Genomic DNA, 19,556 nt, shown 5'->3' on the forward strand with positions numbered 1-19,556 from the left:
CTATTCTATTGTCGTAGCTGTTGTGGTTCAGTTACTCACTGTGATTTTTTTTTTTTTTTAACCAAATAAACTTACAGCATTTCATTACTTATCAAAAGTTCAATACATGAAGGAATAATCTCAAATCTATGAAAACTAGTCTAAGAATTGGCCGCCCTAACTAAAGTGTGAGCAACCAAATTCACTTGTCTTCTAATAAACTTAACTTCAAAGTTCACACATTGGACGTTTTCAAAACCTCTACTCTTAGCTTCATTCATAGCTTGCAATAATGCCCATGTTTCACCCTCTTCCGTGGATAAAGTCAGCTGCTTCCACTGCGTAATTCCAGCCATAAACTCACCAGAATTATTACGAAAGCAAGCACCCATCGCAGTCCTACCTGCACTGACAAAAAATGATGCATCTACATTGCACTTTAACCATCCAATACGAGGCTTTTCCCACCGATTGGTGCTGACAAGCGGAACATCAGGATCATCATTACTTCGCAGCTTATGGACTGCAACCCACTCGTTCCAATGACCAAACGCAGCCCGGCCAATTTGGTTTGGACTTCTAACATTATCATTCCAAATTTTATCATTCCGGTTATGCCATATTCTCCATAACAGCGTAGCCACTCTACCTATAGTAGCGTAATCCTCATTCCGACACAAGGCAAACACTCTTTCTGCCGCACTCCCTTGCTGACAAGCTGCGGAACCCAAGATAGATGACAGTCCAGCTGCTTGCCAACTAGATTGAGCAGAAACGCAGGTGAAAAAAGCGTGTACATCATCTTCTACCTCATCTTTACATAATGGACAATGAACATCACAATCAACATGACGTTCTAATAACCGACGCCTGGTTGGAATACATCCCCTACATAATCGCCACATAATATGGCGCGCTTTATGCGGAGCATGCACTTTCCATATTTCTTTCCAATTGCCTTCCACGTGGTATTTATCATTACGAAAAATATACTTCATAGCAAGCTTGTACCCGGATTTGACAAAATAACAACCATTTCGTTCCTCCTCCCAAACCATTTTATCCACATAAACCGACCCAATGAGAGGTGTCGCAATAATTCTCTTTGCCACCTGGATTGGGAATAACATGCGAATTTTAGGCACATTCCAAGCTTTGTAATTATCTATCATCAGGTCCTTAACAAATAAGTTATGCGTTCCTTCAGCTCTTGTAAACTTGTAATAGACTATAATTTTTATGTATAACCATACTGTAAATTAATTTTAATAAATAAATTAATATAAAATAGTATTATATCGGTATAATTTAATCCTTACTTATATAAATTTTAATTAAATTTTATGCAATATTTATTTAAAAAAATGGTCAGCACTTTGTTTGGTTAGTTTTTTGATTCGTCTCTGATTTAAATTATGTTTGGATTGATGAAATAAGATGAAATGAAATAGAAATGAATGAAATAGAATAATGTTCCATTGTTTGGATTTAAAAAATAATAATGGAAGCCATTAGGTTTGGTCTAGTGCTGAAGGGTTTGGGTAGTATGTTATAGGTCATGGGTTCGATCCACAGCTCATTGTAAACCAAAAAATAAAAATAATAATGGAATGAATTGAAATATGATGGAATGGAATGAAATATGATGTAATGAATTTAGGTAAATTCTAATATGGATCACTTCATCAAGTGGTCCATGGTGGACCAGTCATGAATAACATTATAACGAATACGAATTTTACAAAATTCACCGTTGGATTGAAAGTTTATATCATATAGATCATCCATATAAAAATTTAGAAAAATTGAAAATCATTTGATATGTTATTGAGACACATTAAGATTAACGGTTTATTAAATAACGTAAATTTTGATGAGTCTCAATAACATATCAAATGATTTTCAAAAAAATTTAAAAAATTTATGGATGATCTATACGATATAAACTTTCAATCCAACAGTGAATTTCGTAAAATTCATATTCAGTAGATCACTGGTCCACCGTAGCATTAGCCAATGAATTTATCTGATACCACCACTTACTTTCAACTTTGTTCCTATCCTTTTTAAAAAATTCAAACAATGAAATGAAAGATTTATTCCATTCTACTCAATTCTGCTCCGTTTCATTCCATTATATTTCATCAATTCAAACATAGCCTTAAAGTCTTTTATGTTTCACATTTATACAAGTTATTTCCTTTAAATTTTTAAAAAATTTGTTGCACCATTATCTTTCTAGTTAACCTCCTCTAACATATGTGTATTTTTCTTCAAAATAATAGTTCACCTATAAATAATTGAATATTGTGAATAAACATTGTATATATTTTTAAATAAATGGTAGAGAATAATAGTCTATTTTTTAGAGTTTAATGAATACACATAGTCAAATTTAAATTAATTATCCACTGACAACAACAAAAACGATGTAAAGTAAGGTGATATGGTGAAAAATATGATTGTTATTGATTGACATCGTAAAATTATTTTACATTCGATGCATATTCTTTCTCCTGTTTTTATTTAACGTGGAGTATAACTAGAACATGTGGGGTATACTTATAAAAATAATTGGTCCATTGGTCCATGAATTTAGTAACCATTACAAGGCCCGTTTTATATGGGCTTCAATTAGATGGATGTGCAACTATCAAGTTCGCCTTATCTTTATAATTTTTTTTCACTATCAATATTCGGCTTACTGAATTGTCTAATCTAATTCAAAAATCAGTTATAGTATCAAGTGTTACAACCCTCTCCCAATAACAGAGTATTGTGCAATATGGAGCCATTAAAAATATGAGATAATGTGTGATTGCACACTCTAAACATGCTCAACATTGTTAGTGTATAATAGAAACACATAATTTAAATTTAGACAAAGGTAGTATAATTTTGTCTACTAGTATAATTTCCCAGGAAAGATTGATGTTCTCTCTTTGATTGCTGGTCAATGACAATTGACAATGTCACTAACAAAAGGCCAATTTTGACTGCTGACCCAATTTTGATTGTGCTATGGAGATATACCTAGATTCTAGACCAATGGCAATGCAACTTCATGGCACTATACAATAGGATAGGATAAAGGAGCCGGAGAAAAGCCAATAAAAAGGATAGGAAAAGGGTAAAAAGGAAGTGATATTATTATTGTTCCTTTTTTGTTCCACTAAACTAAATGGATGTGTAGATATAGTTGTCTTACCAAATAAAACTAAACGATGTATATAATATATATAGCTAAACTCATTTACCAAAACAAAGTACATAATTATTGATCAAATGCATAAATAGAAAGATCATGCTCATTTTGTATGAAAAAAATTATAGAACATGTATGGACATATTAGCATTTGGATTAGATCTAGCAATTGTGTCAATCAGGGACGGAACCAGAAAAAGTCACTGAGGGTGGTGAAAATATAACACATTATTAACGTCAATAATAATCAACTTTTACTATAAATAATTAGGTTTAATTGCATTGGTCCCTTGCATTTATTTTAGATTTCAATTTGATCTATTAGTTAAAAAAGTTTCAAGTCATTTTAGTCAAATTTCTGTTTAAATCATCTGCGTGGCTAACATTTTTTCATACACGGACAACTTATGAGGGTGCCACATAAAAGTTATAGATGGAATTAACTTAAAATTTAATGGAAAGTTAGATGAAATTAACTCAAATTTTAATGAGAAGTTAGACGAAATAGTTTTAAGACTAAATTAACTAACTAAAAATGGATTTGATGATAAAAAAAAAAAACTAATAAAAGAGATATTTTCAAGGGTGCGATGAATAACTCAACTTGTTGAACTAGTTGAGTTAAAAGTTAAAAGAGTTGAAGGTCCAGAGTTCAAGTCATGACACGTTATAAAAAAATGCTTAATTGCATATTTGGTCCCCTTATGTTTAGTTTATGTTTCAATTTGGTTTCATAAGTTTAAAAAGTTTTAAATTGCTCCTTTTAGTCAAATTTTTGTTTAAATCATCTACATGGCTTATAGATTTGCATGTGCAGACAACTTTGGGGGTACTACGTGAAAGTTTAAGAATAAATTAACTCAAAATCTAACAAAAAGTTCTAAAAAAATTAACTCAAAATTTAATCAAAATGATGAACTTATGTTGACTTTAATAACATAAGGGACAAATTTGAAACTTTTTAAATATAAGGGACCAAATTGAAACCTAAAATAAACATAAGCGATTAAATAGCCTAAAAAAATAATCAAATGTGTTTGCAATTATAATACATTTAAGAATCAAGTATTAATTAAAAAAAATAATTTACACAAACAAAATAGTATTGTATTTTTATTATATACTCCCTCCGTCCCATAATATAGGCAAAAAAAATATTTTCACACTTATTAAGAAACGTAAAATATGATAATTTTAAGGTTGACTTTTTGTGTGTTTGTTGAAATAAGTTTCATGGGAAGATGTAAAAAAAGTTTTTATTGGTTATTGATTATGGGGAAAAGAAGAGAGAGTAAATTAAGTAAAAATTTATCTTGAAAATGATAAAAGTTAGTTTTTTTGCTTATAATTTGGGATATGAAAAAGTGATTTTTTTTGCTTATAATATGGGACGGAGGAAGTATACAATTAGTAGTTTATATATGATGAAAAAGCTATGTAGTGCATGTATTTATTACACAGATCATACGTGGGGTGGCTAACAGAATGATACGTGGGGTGGCGAATCATATATACATACATATGGGTAGTATACTCCTACTAGTTTCAAGTGTGGCGGTCGCCCCATTTCCCTAACACCTAGTTCCGTCCCTGGTGTCAATTAGTTATTCATTTTCTGTCATGCAATTTTAAATTGACCATTGAAAATATTTATAGTTAATATATAATTTGAAGGGAGCTTCTACGGTACATTCGAATAATTTGAATGTACCGGTACATCAAGTAAGTAAATTGATAAATTAACGATTATTTTTATGAATTAAAAAATTATTAACCGATTATTATATTTTAAAAATAATAATATCACAAGAAAAAACACAATATATTGTTTATAAGCATGATACTAATTTTTCTAATATTTTCTTAGAAAAAAATTCAATATTGACTATAATGATGAATAAAAAATCAAAAAATATCAAATTTAATATTTTTGACAATTTTGATGAATAATATTTAGTTACTATAATCATTTTAATGATAAGAAAAATGATTTCCTTTAAAAAATATTCATTTACATATTAATTTAGTTACCTGATGTACCGATACATTAAGAATTATCATATGTACCATAGAATTTGCCTAATTTGAATTATTTGATTCAATTAACAGCCGAAATACAAAATAATAACTTGCAACTGCTTTTTATTTTTACAGCAAGCAATCTGAATTCCTCTATAAAAATAAAGATTCCAATTCGTATTTATTGAATTGAACTTAATAATTGGAGGTGTTAGTGAATTAATTGTATAGTCATATTCACTTGAAGAAAATAATAACCGACTATTTATTGGCTGAGTGTTGGTCTATGACGCAACATGCACTACATATTTGAAACTTGTTTGTTTCCACTCCACTTACATGGTGCCTTTTGAGAAAAGTGGGTCCAAACTCTAAACCTTTTTTTTTTGTTGACGCATGGTCTAAACTCTAAAATATTGTAAGTTCAATTTGTTAGTTGAATACCCATTTCGATTAGCTTATTTTTTAGCTTATGCAAACAGCTTATGCAATTTTTATGTATTATTATAAGTTTGTCAAGGTAGTTTATGATAAAATAGCTTACAAAAATGCAATTTTCACTAGTGTGAACTTATAAAATACAGTATAAAACTTAATTTATATTGCATAAATTGTTTGCATAAACTAAAAAATAAGCTAATTCAAACTGCCCTAATTTTATTGCATAAACTAGTTTTATTAAGCCATAAGCTAAAGAATAGATACTTGGCATGCTCCTATTTTATGAGGCCAAGGGGTTATTCAAATGGAACAGACAAAAAATATAGGAGTGGGGGCTGAGTCACTTGCCAGGGGCATTGTTTCTCTTTAAAATGACAAAGGTTCAAAAGATAAGATGAATTTGCATAGCCAAATTGATCTCCATATATTGTTGTTTGTTGTCTTTCATATATACTATCATAATCATACTGTATTTAATTAGATTGTATTAATTTATCATTATCAAATTATAATTTTAATGGCACTGTTACAACATCTGGCTGTATATATATTTCCATAATATTCCATAGATCAAATGCCTACTAACTATGGCTTTATCTTGCTGGCAAAGGTTAGATATATACAATAACAAGCATCTTGTCAATTACTATATAGTATTTTCAGATTATTACTTTTTAAGAATTTCATTAAAAAAAATGATTTATTTAAAAAATTAAACATTTTAATTTTAAATACATTAAAGTGCGTTTAGAAAGTGTTACATAGATATTTGTTTGTATTTTTCTAATAAAAATACATGATAACATATGTCGTATCTCACACAAGTAAAAGATCTAAATTATAGTGTGAAAATGAAATCGAACGGTTCTTCATATTACATATCAATCAAATTAAATAAAAATGATCTCAATGGTCAACTTAAAATTAGAAAGTTCTAATCTATTACAACTGAAAATCATGATTCATGAGCTAGTTAATTATTAGCACTGATTCATTAAAGAAGCCTACTCTTATTTTTATTTATTTCTATATCCTCTTATATTATGTTCTCATCGCAAAATAATTAGTAGAAACCAACGACACTAATAAAATATACAAAGTGTATACTAGAATCCAAAACATTGTCACGATAGCTCTTATTATTATTATTATTTTTTTTTTATAGAGGATATCTCTTATTATTAATTGCTTTATTTTAAAATTAGAAACATAGTTGAAACTATTTTAATATTATTTTTAGTCAAAAAAAACTTACTTTATTCATACATGAAAAAGTAAAAGACAGGAGTAAGTAGCACATAGTTTGAATTTGAAGCCCAACCGACGTATATTTAGCTTCTTTTTTTTTTTTTAATTGTTGTTTATGAATAAGAAGATAGAGTTTTTAAGCTAATTAAATATTGTGTATGTAGTAAATTATATACCAATCATCATCAATCTAGAATGTCTGCAACATTAGTAATAGTATATTGGCAGAACATCTAGAAGATCAAGAAAAACATGCTTCAAAATCCATAATTTATCATACATATAATACATTAGAATGTAGACCAAAAAAAATTTAGAATGTTTGGCTGCATTAGTTGCAGAACATCGAAGATCAAGAAGTTAAAAGAACATGCATGCTTCAACATGCATATTTCATCTACGTACAATTGTTCATTCGGTAAATAATTCTTAACTGTGATTTTCTTTTTGTTTCAAACAGTTACATTGAGAAAATAATTCCATGTTTGACTTTTTATATATGAGTCACTAAACTAATAAAAATAAAGGTAACTTGCAAGACAAATTATAAGTTTGATGGGTTGTGTGTAGGCATGGAAAATTGACTCAGACGCATCTGCCCAGGCCCGCTTCAAATTTAACTGGAAAAAGCCGATTTAATATTGGGTGCAAGGACATGCCTGGGGAAAATTTGAATTTTAAATACTGGAGCGAGGTGTGCTTACATCCGTCCTCTCCCGTCCTACTTAAAATGATCATATTGCCCTTATATTTAACAACATTTTTACCTACTTATATTTTTTAAGGTACTAAAATATACATAAAAACAAAGTAAGCTTTGAAAAAAGAAGCTTTGAAACAGGATTTTTTTCAAAATAATAATAAATAAAAACTTCTTTTTTAAATTATAGTTTTTGCAGGTGGGAGGGGCGCGGGGGACCCATTCCCCGCTTGAGGCGGGAGTGGGTGATCAATTATTATCCTCGACAGGATTTGGGGGCAGGGTGGTATAGGGAGACGGGGATGGGTGCAGGGGTGATACAACTCGGCTCGGCTTTGCCCCACTTCATTGTGTGTCAAACACACAAAGAGGAGATTCCGGATTCGGGTTCAGGCTATAGTAATGAGCTATACATTACAAATGGAGTGATTTTACATCAGATTATATGTTAAATCATAATTTCGAAGTACAAAAGTTTGATAGAAAATAAAAAATGAGTGATTTTAAAATAAAAGAACAACATGTGAAAATTGGAAAATGTATTATAATTAAGCTAAAGATTTACTCAGTGTTCGAAACCAAAAAGAAAGAAAATTCATAAGTGATTTTTATACTGTTTTAGAAAAGTAAAGATAAAGAAGAATAAGTGCAAAAAGCAAAAATTATTTGTTAAAGCCTTAAAGGTTTACATCAACAATACAAGCAAAGTCTGGTAAATGATAAGAAAATGCAAAAATAATAAAGAGGGAAAAGACATATATAGTTTGAATACTGCTTAGGTTTGATAGATGCTCCCAATTGAATTGCTGACTTCGTCCATAAATTTTTTGTCGCTTGCTATTCAATCATACATCATGATGCAACACTCCTTTTTGCACCTTTGCTCTACTTTTCTAAATGCCCTTTCTCTTCAATGTTCGGCATATATTTAAGTGCGTGTTTGGTATTTGCATTGCAGGACACCATAATTTTGTTCATATCATATGAAATGTAGCTTTTACAAAAGAAAATTGTTAAATAGTGCGGTTGCAATACTAGTTAAAGAATTCAAATAGTATCTATAAGTCTTAGTTTAATTGGAAAAAATAGTGTATTTGTAGTACTAGTTAGTCTATTAGTTCTAGCAAAAAAAAAATGCCGTTAGGCCGGATAATATAATCGGAGTTCGAATTTCGATTCACTCATTTGTGTGTGTGAGTTTATAATGATTTTGGTATGACTTAGATTTTAACATTGCCTTGGATGGTCTCCGTGATATGATTCCGACTTTTGACTTTAGCAGTTTCACTAGCAAGGATGTCGTCCCCATAAAGCCCAACATGCTTTGGCGATTGACGTTTTAAGTAAAATTGTTAAGGATGTGGAAGTCAATTTTAACATTGCCACTAGGTAGAAAACAGTTTTTGGGTGTTTGCAAGCTTCTCATGCTCAAGATTTCCTTTTAGCTATCCACATCGACGGATTATAACAACATATGTCACCGGTAGAGTGCCACATTATTCTCAGATACCGCATCATGATTCCGTTATATTCTATTGATAAGGTTTGTCCTGTTTGCCGTAAAGTGTGCCTGAATCAATTTGGGGAATATGCAGTTCATTGTAGGGAACTTTCAGACTATAAATATAGACATGATTTTGTCAGAGATGTCCTTTGTGACATTTTTAAGCACACAAGTGTATTTGTGAAGAAAGGGAAGCTCTTGAATTTTTTGACTGACTCACAAGAAGAAAGATCGACGCTTAGACTTGCAGATATTCTAGTGTACAGTTGGATAAGAGGGAAGCATGATTGTGTGAACTTGACTGGAGTTTCTCAAAACCTCAAACTTTTTTAATCTCTAACTTCTTTAATTCTTAGTTCAAATCAACTAAGCTTATTTTATGATTTCTTTTACTTAACTATATGGTTTTATCCTTGACAACAACTTCCACGGATGCAATTTTTGGTAAGAACAAGTCTATATCTTTGCCCTATATGCAATCTCCGTTGTGTGTAATGTCAATATCTAAACCTAACATATATGCGCTAACTAACTTATTGCCTCAAGTGGTCCTAAAATTTAACTCATCATATATAATGTATACCACATTAATTTGCTTGTGACTATAACATCTAATTTGTTTTTTCATCAGTAACTATAGAATCTGATTAAGTCATACGTACATTGTTGCGTAAGTGTCTTTACTTATGACGTGCCTAATTAGCTATCAAGTTTTCGTTAACTAATTGATTTCGGTTGGTACAAGTATATATTGTGGACATATACCATTGATAGTTATAGCCATATTTTTTGGATGATTTTTCATCCCTTTAGCCGTAGTGACAATTGATTCCCTTTAATCTATATCTGTATATGAAGAAAAAGCCATACTAAGCCCATAACAAAAACATTATTGATAATTTACAAGAGAAGAAATTGGGCATGCAGCTTTAGATTATATTATATATTTAATTTGTTACACATCAAAAGGCAAAGTGATCTTCTGGTCACGGACGCAATCTTTCGTTTCTTTTGGCTATTTTTAAGCACTAATTAAAACGTTAACTTTTCATTAACTGGGTACCAAAAGATTCAGTTGTTGCCCACTTATCAGCGTGCATCTAAATTTAATTATAGATTTTGTTCTTGACAGGGAAATTTAATTAATTTAATTATACTACAATCGTTGTTTTTATTTTCAACATTTGTTCAAATGAAATTAATTTAATTAATGGGACTGTAATTTTCATGGAATATCATAGCGAATATTTGTGGTACGAATTCTCATTATGTACCTATCAATGAAGATGACATTGTTTTCTCTAACATTCCTACTTCTTAACAATGATATTTGTACAACTAATATTTAACAATTTTTAAGATGATTTTTTTGTTTCCTCTTTTTTTGGCACGATATGATGGCTTTGCTATAGCCACATATTGAGTGCTACAAATATGCGGGATTTCAGTTGGATTAGGTCTTTCGCTTTGACGAAGCGGACATAGCAAAAATGACTTAATATGCCTTCGTGCAAGCAAGCACGAGAGAAGCAAGCAAAGTAGAAATTTTGTCATAAGCAAGACGAGGAAGCAGAGTTGTCGTATAAGCAGGGTCTGTTTGAAACAATTTTTATTTTTAGTTTTTAAAATGTATTTTATAAATGTGTTTTAGAAAACTATTTTAAAAAAAAGAAAAACAAAACTCCTTGAATCTATTTTACTTTTTCAGTTATAAAAACTGATATACATAAAATAATTTTTGAAAACACTTTTGTAAAATTGAATTACCAATCAAGTGTAAAAAAATATGAGAGAGATGTTAAAAAAGTATCGAATAAATACTAATTATTTTTATAAGATACAATTCATAAAAAGACGTCAATAATTTAATGAATCTAAAAAAAATGAATTGTCTCTTATAAAAAGAATCACACATATAAAAGAAATCGGAGTCTGTATTATTATTCGTTTATTAAAGGAAAAACCATTGACCGGAGTACATTTTTGACAACAATATATACTCCCTCCAGCTTTGTAATTATAAGCAAAATTTCACTTTCAAATTTACTAAATAACTTTATATCAAAATAACTAATGTATTTGCTCTGATTTATAGACCAAATAATGACTTATTTGATTTTTTTTGTTTTTACTAAACTTATTCGATGAATTTAAAAAGGAAAAATTTGTTTATTATTAAATTCGGATGGAGTACATGAAAACAGAGATAAGAATAAAAGGACAAATATATCACTCCATTTCTTGGTGAAAACGACGTTTGCAGTTTGAGAAAAACTAGTAACAGTAGAAAATAATTTTCTCCCTTCTTAGACTGAACTGTATTGAATTCATTTGTAACACTAACAACTGACCATATTATCTGTTTGTTTTCTATTACTAGCTTAGTAGAATTATAAGCACCATAAATTTGTGACACCGTCTTCTCCGATTTGTACATTTGGTCACTTGGTCCTACTAGCTAAGCTATAAAGTCAATTCCGGCGGCTACGTATACTCTTCCGTGTTTCACCTGCTCTCCAGCTCAGTGCTCACCCCACCTTATCAATTTTTCATTTTTTACAAACTTCATTTCAAGATCTATCGTATTTGTGTGTCTAAATCTTGTGTCTATATCTTTATATCTATGTACCGTAAGAATACCTCTTCGTTAATTGGTACATTAATATTTCGAGCTAAAGTTTACGACAGTTCATTTTTTAGGTATCGTCCATTTTGAATCTTATGTAAGTTTTTACAATTTGTTTTCTTTGTAAAAAATATATCTACTTAAGTTGATAAATGTGAATGTTGTTAATTAATAAAATGCTCTTAAAATCTTTCGAAGCAATGTTTATAAAGGGTTAAATAATGGATCTATCACAACTGTGAGTGTAACATATGGGAAGGAATCCTCTCCCATTATTTTTCTCTCTCATAAAATTCTCACCATTCATTTTTTTTCTTCTACAAGTTGGTCAAACAATAAAGCACAATTGAGGAAAGAGATCAACACTTGAGGGAATCCGGTGAAAATTTCACCGGAGACAACCCCTACCCTGTAACATATGATCGACCCCTACATAATCCAACAATGTTGTGACATCAAATTCACACAACATTTTAAAAATATTGTATGTTTTGAATCTTGTGTAAACTCTCACGATTTTATTTGTTAATAGGTGTTTTGTATAGAGGAGTGTAAATTTTGTTTATAAACTACTATATTTAATTTCAACTTCAATCAATGTAAAAAAATTTGGTACATTGAACCGAAAGAGTATGTGTGTACAATATGTTATTACGAGCAATTTGATTCACTGAAAGTTAAGTATTCTTTTAAATGGCAAAAAATTAATTATTGCTCTTACTGAATTAGTGAAGAGTGACCAGAGAAGATAGAGTGACTGAAGAAGAAAGAGCGGTGGTGATCAGTGGTGGAAGAGAGATGTGAATGAGAAAAAGAAAATATTAAATTTTTTTTTTTGAAAGAAAAGAAAATATTAATTATATAGTATACAATTTACTTATTTTTTTAATCAAAAGTATACTCGAATTCATAACTAAATAATTAAAAAAATTCAAATATCTACTACATCTATCCACTACTCCATATTGGTGGTAATTTTCTCGGATCTAAAATTAAATACTCCATCCGTCCCAAATTATAAGGGAAAAAAATCCATTTTTTTTTGTCCCAAATTATAAGGGAAAATTGGTTTTACATCTTCTTATGCAACTTATTCCAAGAAAAACCCACAAAAACATATTTCAAATTATCATGTTTTACTTTTTCTTAATAAGTGTGATTTTTTTATTTTCTCTTATAATTTGGGACGGAGGGAGTACTAGTTAAGAGGCTCAAATATCTATCGGTTTATGTTGCTTGACACTATGAAGTGATAATTTACTTATTTTTTCATTTATCTTCTTCATTCTTGATCATTCAATCATTGTTCCGGAGTCCAAGTCAATGGACTGTATGAAATCAAACTAGTAGCACACGTAACACGAGTCGATCATTGGCTTAAATCAAAGGGCCAAAAATCAAGCAAACAATAGAAGAAAAAACACGTGAGTGCTTTAGGAAAAGCAGCAATAACAATTAGTAGCACTGAGGGTGAAAAAAGAGTAAAATTACAAATGAAGAACAAAGAAAGCGACCGTTATTTATAACAGAAATATGCAAAAAAATCTCCAAGAACAAGACCACTACCCAACCAAGTAAAACTTTGGCGCCACCTCATCACCCCCTTCACTTTATTTTCTCAAATAAAATCGTCAAACTTCTAAGACCCAAATAACTAACAACCCAACCTTCTTTCACACGCTTCCTTTTTTTCTCTTCTCAAACATGTTTTCCTCGAGAATTCTTTCTCTTCTCCTTCTTCTCTTCTCACTACTCACAATCGCCGAATCGAACGAGCGCGAAATTCTACTAAACCTAAAATCCTCCCTCCAAAATTCAAACAACAAACTCATCTTCAACTCATGGAATGCAAACAGTTCCATTTGCAGTTTCCACGGAATCACCTGCAACTCATTCAATTCCGTTACAGAAATCAACCTTCCCAACAAAAGTATCTCAGGTATTCTCCCAATAGACTCACTCTGCAATCTTCAATCGCTTACCAAACTTGTCTTAGGTTTCAATCATTTCAATGGCAGAGTCAATGAAAGTCTTAGAAACTGTGTTAATTTACAGTTCTTAGATTTAGGAAACAACTTTTTCTCTGGACCTTTTCCAGATATTTCACCTCTTCATCATCTTCAATACCTCTATGTAAACAGAAGTGGTTTTTCTGGTACTTTTCCGTGGCAATCTCTGTTAAATATAACAGGTTTGTTACAGTTAAGCGTCGGAGACAATCCTTTCGATCTAACGCCGTTTCCTACAGAGGTGTTAAGTCTTAAGAAATTGAATTGGCTTTACATGAGTAATTGTAATCTTCGAGGAAAATTACCGGTTGGAATCGGTAACTTAACGGAGTTAACCGAATTGGAATTCTCCGATAACTTTATTACCGGAGAACTTCCCAGTGATATAGTCAATCTTAAGAAACTCTGGCAATTTGAATTCTACAACAATTCGTTAACCGGAGAACTTCCGATCGGGTTGAGAAATCTAACCGGACTCAAGAATTTCGATGGATCAATGAATCAATTAGAAGGAAATCTCTCTGAGATTAGGTTTTTAACCAATCTAGTTTCGCTACAGTTCTTCGAAAACAAATTCTCCGGTGAGATTCCACCGGAGTTTGGCGAATTCAAAAACCTTGTTCAACTGTCTCTGTACAGAAACAATTTAACAGGTCCAATTCCTCAGAAGATTGGTTCATGGACAGAATTTCAATACATCGACGTTTCGGAGAATTTCTTGACAGGTTCAATTCCTCCACATATGTGCAACAAAGGAAAGTTGATCTATCTTCTCATGCTTCAGAATAATCTCACCGGCCAGATACCGGAAACCTACGGTACCTGTTCGAGTCTTCAAAGACTCCGAGTGAGCAGAAACTCGCTCTCAGGTACCGTTCCTTCCGGTATCTGGGGATTACCGGTTGTTGAAATAATTGATATTGAATTGAATCAGTTTGAAGGTTCTGTTAGTTCAGAGATCCAAAACGCCAAAAAATTAGCAACTATATTTGCAACAAACAACCGTTTAACCGGTGAAATACCAGAGGAGATTTCAAAAACGACGTCGCTGGTGACAATTGATCTTAGCGAGAATCAAATTTCCGGGAACATTCCAGAAGGAATTGGAGAACTTAAACAACTTAGTATACTTTATTTACAGGGAAATAAATTCTCAGGGGTAATTCCGGAATCTTTGGGTTATTGTAAATCACTCAACAACATCGATTTGTCAAGAAATTTACTTTCCAATGAAATTCCGGCGAGTTTGGGTTTGTTACCAGCTTTGAATTCTCTGAATTTCTCTCGGAATGAACTTTCCGGTGAAATTCCGGAGAGTTTAGGTTCGCTTAAGTTGAGTTTGTTTGATCTTTCACATAATCGATTATCTGGTAAAGTTCCACAAGCTTTGACTATTCAAGCTTACAACGGAAGTCTCACCGGAAATCCACTTTTGTGCACGCTTGACGCTATTGGGTCTTTCCGGCGTTGTTCTGAGAGAAATGGAATGTCAAAAGACGTTCGTGCCCTTTTACTTTGTTTCATAGTAGCTTTGGTTTTGGTTCTTTGTTTTTTGGGTGTTTATTTGAAATTGAAGAAAATGAAGGGAAAGGAGGAAAAAAGAGAGGGAAATAAATATGGAAGAGAACGTTCTTTGAAGGAAGAATCATGGGATGTGAAATCGTTCCACGTGTTGAGTTTCAGTGAAGATGAGATTCTTGATTCTGTTAAGCAAGAGAATCTAATAGGAAAAGGAGGTTCAGGGAATGTTTATAGAGTCACACTTGCAAATGGAAAAGAACTCGCGGTTAAGCATATATGGAACACCGATTTCGGGTCAAGGAAAAAGTCATGGAGCAGCACGCCGATGTTGGCGAAGCGCGTTGGTGGTGGTAGTTCACGGTCGAAGGAATTTGACGCGGAGGTTCAGGCGTTGAGTTCAATAAGACATGTGAATGTGGTGAAGCTTTATTGTAGTATAACTAGTGAGGATTCAAGTCTTTTGGTTTATGAGTATTTGCCTAATGGATGTTTGTGGGATAGGCTTCATACTAACGGGAAAATGGAGCTTGATTGGGAAACACGATATGAAATTGCGGTTGGTGCTGCTAAAGGGCTGGAGTATTTGCATCATGGGTGTGAAAGACCTGTGATTCATAGAGATGTTAAGTCAAGTAACATTTTGTTGGATGAGTTTTTGAAACCTAGGATTGCTGATTTTGGTCTTGCTAAGATTGTTAATGCTAATACTATTAAGGATTCCACTCATATCATTGCCGGCACTCACGGCTACATTGCTCCTGGTAAGTAACTAACTAACTAACTACTTATTTTTTAAGTTACACTACAAACTTTGATATTGTAGCAAAATACAAACAAATACAACATGTATGGTTAAAATTTTACTTGCGTTGCGGAATATATTATGATTATTAATATGATTTGTTTGTGTTGAAATTTTGGTAATTTAGGTTAAAGAATAGGAGAAAATAACAAGGAACAATGAATATTATTGATACTTGTCAATAACCCTAATTACAATATTTACATTACTATTTACATTACTATTTACATGAATAAAATAGTATGACTACCTTGGTATTTATAACCAAGTGAATAAACTTAAATCTAAACTAAATCCCTTTATTATAGGGCTAAGAATAAACAAACCAAATCATAGAGATATTTTCTCAACAAATAATATAATATTTTCTATATTCTAACACTCCCCCTCAAGCTAAAGCTTACTAAGCTTTAAGCTTGTTACAAAATTAACCCTAAAAATAAATTAAATCCATTGATAGCAAGCCATAAAGAGCAGCAATCAAAGAAGTAGTAAAGCAACGACCGAAGAGATGAATCCATATCAAATTAAGTAAAAATGTCCGCAGATTAAAGTATCACAAACGGGGTATGCCCGCGGATTAACGTATCACAAACGGGGTATGCCCGCGGATTAAGGGAAAACAAACGGGGGGAAAACAAACGGGGTATGCCCGCGGATTAAGGTATCACAAACGGGGTATGCCCGCGGATTAAGGGATAACAAACGGGGTATGCCCGCAAATTAAGGGATCACAAACGGGGTATGCCCGCGGATTAAGGGATCACAAACGGGGTATGCCCGCAGATTAAGGTATCACAAAACAGGTAATTAGGCCACCAAAACAAGATCAAGAGAGACTGATGATCAATCTTGGGAAAAAACGGTGGTTAAAGGTAAAGGATTCATGGAAAATTGGCATGTGACTGCATGTGTTAAGTAACATATCAATAAGGGTTAGAAAAGAAAGCAAAGGGGTAAACAAGAACCACAAAGGTGTGGAACAAAATAAAAATAAATTCTAATGACGGCTAGGGTTTATATGAAAAAAAGATAAAAAAGGTAAAGTGAAGAATAACCAAGAATTAATTATTCTCGGGAGAAATTGCAGCGGAATTATGTTTCAAGGTGGATACCATGGCTCTGATACCATGTTGAAATTTTGGTAATTTAGGTTAAAGAATAGGAGAAAATAACAAGGAACAATGAATATTATTGATACTTGTCAATAACCCTAATTACAATATTTACATTACTATTTACATTACTATTTACATGAATAAAATAGTATGACTACCTTGGTATTTATAACCAAGTGAATAAACTTAAATCTAAACTAAATCCCTTTATTATAGGGCTAAGAATAAACAAACCAAATCATAGAGATATTTTCTCAACAAATAATATAATATTTTCTATATTCTAACAGTTTGAATTGGGTGCAGAATATGGATACACATACAGAGTGAATGAGAAAAGTGATGTGTATAGTTTTGGAGTGGTATTGATGGAGTTGGTAACAGGTAAAAGGCCAAGTGAAACAGAATTTGGAGAAAACAAGGACATAGTTAGTTGGGTTCATGGGAAAACAAGAAGCAAGGAAAAGTTTATGAGTGTCGTGGATTCGAGAATTCCGGAGATGTATAAAGAAGAGGCTTGTAAGGTATTGAGAACTGCAGTTCTTTGTACAGCAACTCTTCCGGCTATGAGACCAAGTATGAGAGCTGTGGTTCAAAAACTTGAGGATGCTGCACCTTGTAAATTGGTTGGAATTGTTATTAGTAAAGATGGGAGTGAAAAGAAAATTGGAGTCAATAATGACAAATGAAGAGTTCAATTTCAGAATCTTGAAGTTTTTGGATCAGTGATTACTAAGGGGGAGGAACCACTGTTTCAGTAGTTAATTATTAGCTATAGATTGTAAATTTTGCATGGAAGAGGGAATAATGTAAGATATTAGTCATAAGAAAAGGGATCTTCACCTAGTATAATCCCAATAATAGAAGAAGTAAAAAATTCCCTTTTTCTTCAAATAATTGGCTTTGTCTGATCTGTATCATATTATAGTAATACAGATGCTTGTGATTATAATTTTTTTTTATTTTATATATCAATGGTACGGTTGAGAATCTTGTTTCTATATAATAATAGGAAAATGATCGGTGGTACGACAAAAGTTGTCGTCCATGTTGCACGACTAGTGTGCTGTTTTCAAATTAATTTTTGTCTCTTATTTTATTTTGAGTCAAAATCATTGTTTTGGTTTGTGGTGCATTCTTAATGAATTAGTACTACATCACAAATATCTTTTTTTATGTAGTGGTACTCCAAATCAATAGTGTCTCCGGTCACATATGTAAGCAAAAGTTATTTTTTTAGATTCATTAGAAAAGTAATATATCTAGTCCAAATTACTTTTCTAATGAATTTAAAAATGTAATTTTTGCTTATATATATGTGATCGGAGGGAGTATTATTTTGACTTTCACCACCAGTTTAATCTGATTCAGAGTCGGTTATGACATCAAGTGGTTCCAACCACCTTCCAATCACAGTTGCGGTGACTCGAACTATAGTCATCTCTAATAAGTTTAGTATGAATTACCACTGAACCAACTAACAATTGGTACCAATTATTTAGTATACTGTTAGCAACTTGACATTTGGTTTTAAATAGATATACGTGTAACTCTTCTACAGAGGTGTTTTGTTACTTTTTCCTTACTTTTTTTTGTTTTTGTGTTAGTCTAATGAGTTGAAACGGATTAAGCTACTATGATATAAAGAAATTTAAAGTTGTCGTGCAAATTGGACGACATATAACCAAAGTTGTTCGTTTAAGAAAAAAATTAATGATAATAATAATTACATAATCTAATCACAGTTTTAGTATAATAGTATGAAAAGGGTGGACCTGGATTCCATGCATTCAAATGACCATACAGTCATGCAGTCATGCATTTCTGGCCTTTAGATCAAAATTTTGGTGGTCCAGAGTTCAAAATGAATGGTTGTGATTAACCTGCAGTCAAATAATGACGGCAGGGAATCCAAATCCGAAAAGGGTGGATATTCACAATGCTTTTGAATTTGGGCTACCTTAGATTAAATGTAAATGGAAAAATACTAATAAAATGATTGTGAAATGTGTGAGTGGACAAAAGATAAGAAGAAGTGAAGAAAGGACAAATCTAATTGAAGGATTAAGTTGCTTTCATGGAAAAGTCGGCCAACTGGACCCTGAAATTCCAAAAGTATGTTCATGCATCTATATACCAATTTATTTATTTTTTAGGCAGTATATTGAAATCAGATTCTTATGCAGTCACAAATTGCCACATCTGAATTTGTCGGTTTAAGATAAAATAATGCAAATTTTAACATAATTTTAATTTGTTTTAAATAAAAAATGTCAAACTTAAAATTTGAAGAGTTTGATTTTAATCAAACGATTAAAGATGTGTGTAATGTGTGAATTCCACAAATTTGTTAATGAAAGGGACCATGGTCCGTAATTTACTAT

General features: G+C 31.7%; 1 protein-coding gene across 1 annotated transcript; it reads left to right on the forward strand.

Annotated features, from left to right (window-relative positions):
• The first annotated feature begins 13,024 nt into the window (after positions 1-13,024).
• On the forward strand, positions 13,025-18,162 carry LOC123893639 (receptor-like protein kinase 7). Its single transcript, XM_045943405.1, has 2 exons — positions 13,025-16,013; positions 17,479-18,162. Exons 1-2 carry the CDS (start codon positions 13,427-13,429, stop codon positions 17,859-17,861), a joined length of 2,970 nt encoding a protein of 989 aa, XP_045799361.1. The 5' UTR covers positions 13,025-13,426; the 3' UTR covers positions 17,862-18,162.
• Positions 18,163-19,556: the final 1,394 nt, after the last annotated feature.

This window comes from Trifolium pratense, linkage group LG7, assembly GCF_020283565.1.
Source record: "Trifolium pratense cultivar HEN17-A07 linkage group LG7, ARS_RC_1.1, whole genome shotgun sequence".
Classification (NCBI taxonomy): domain Eukaryota; kingdom Viridiplantae; phylum Streptophyta; class Magnoliopsida; order Fabales; family Fabaceae; genus Trifolium; species Trifolium pratense.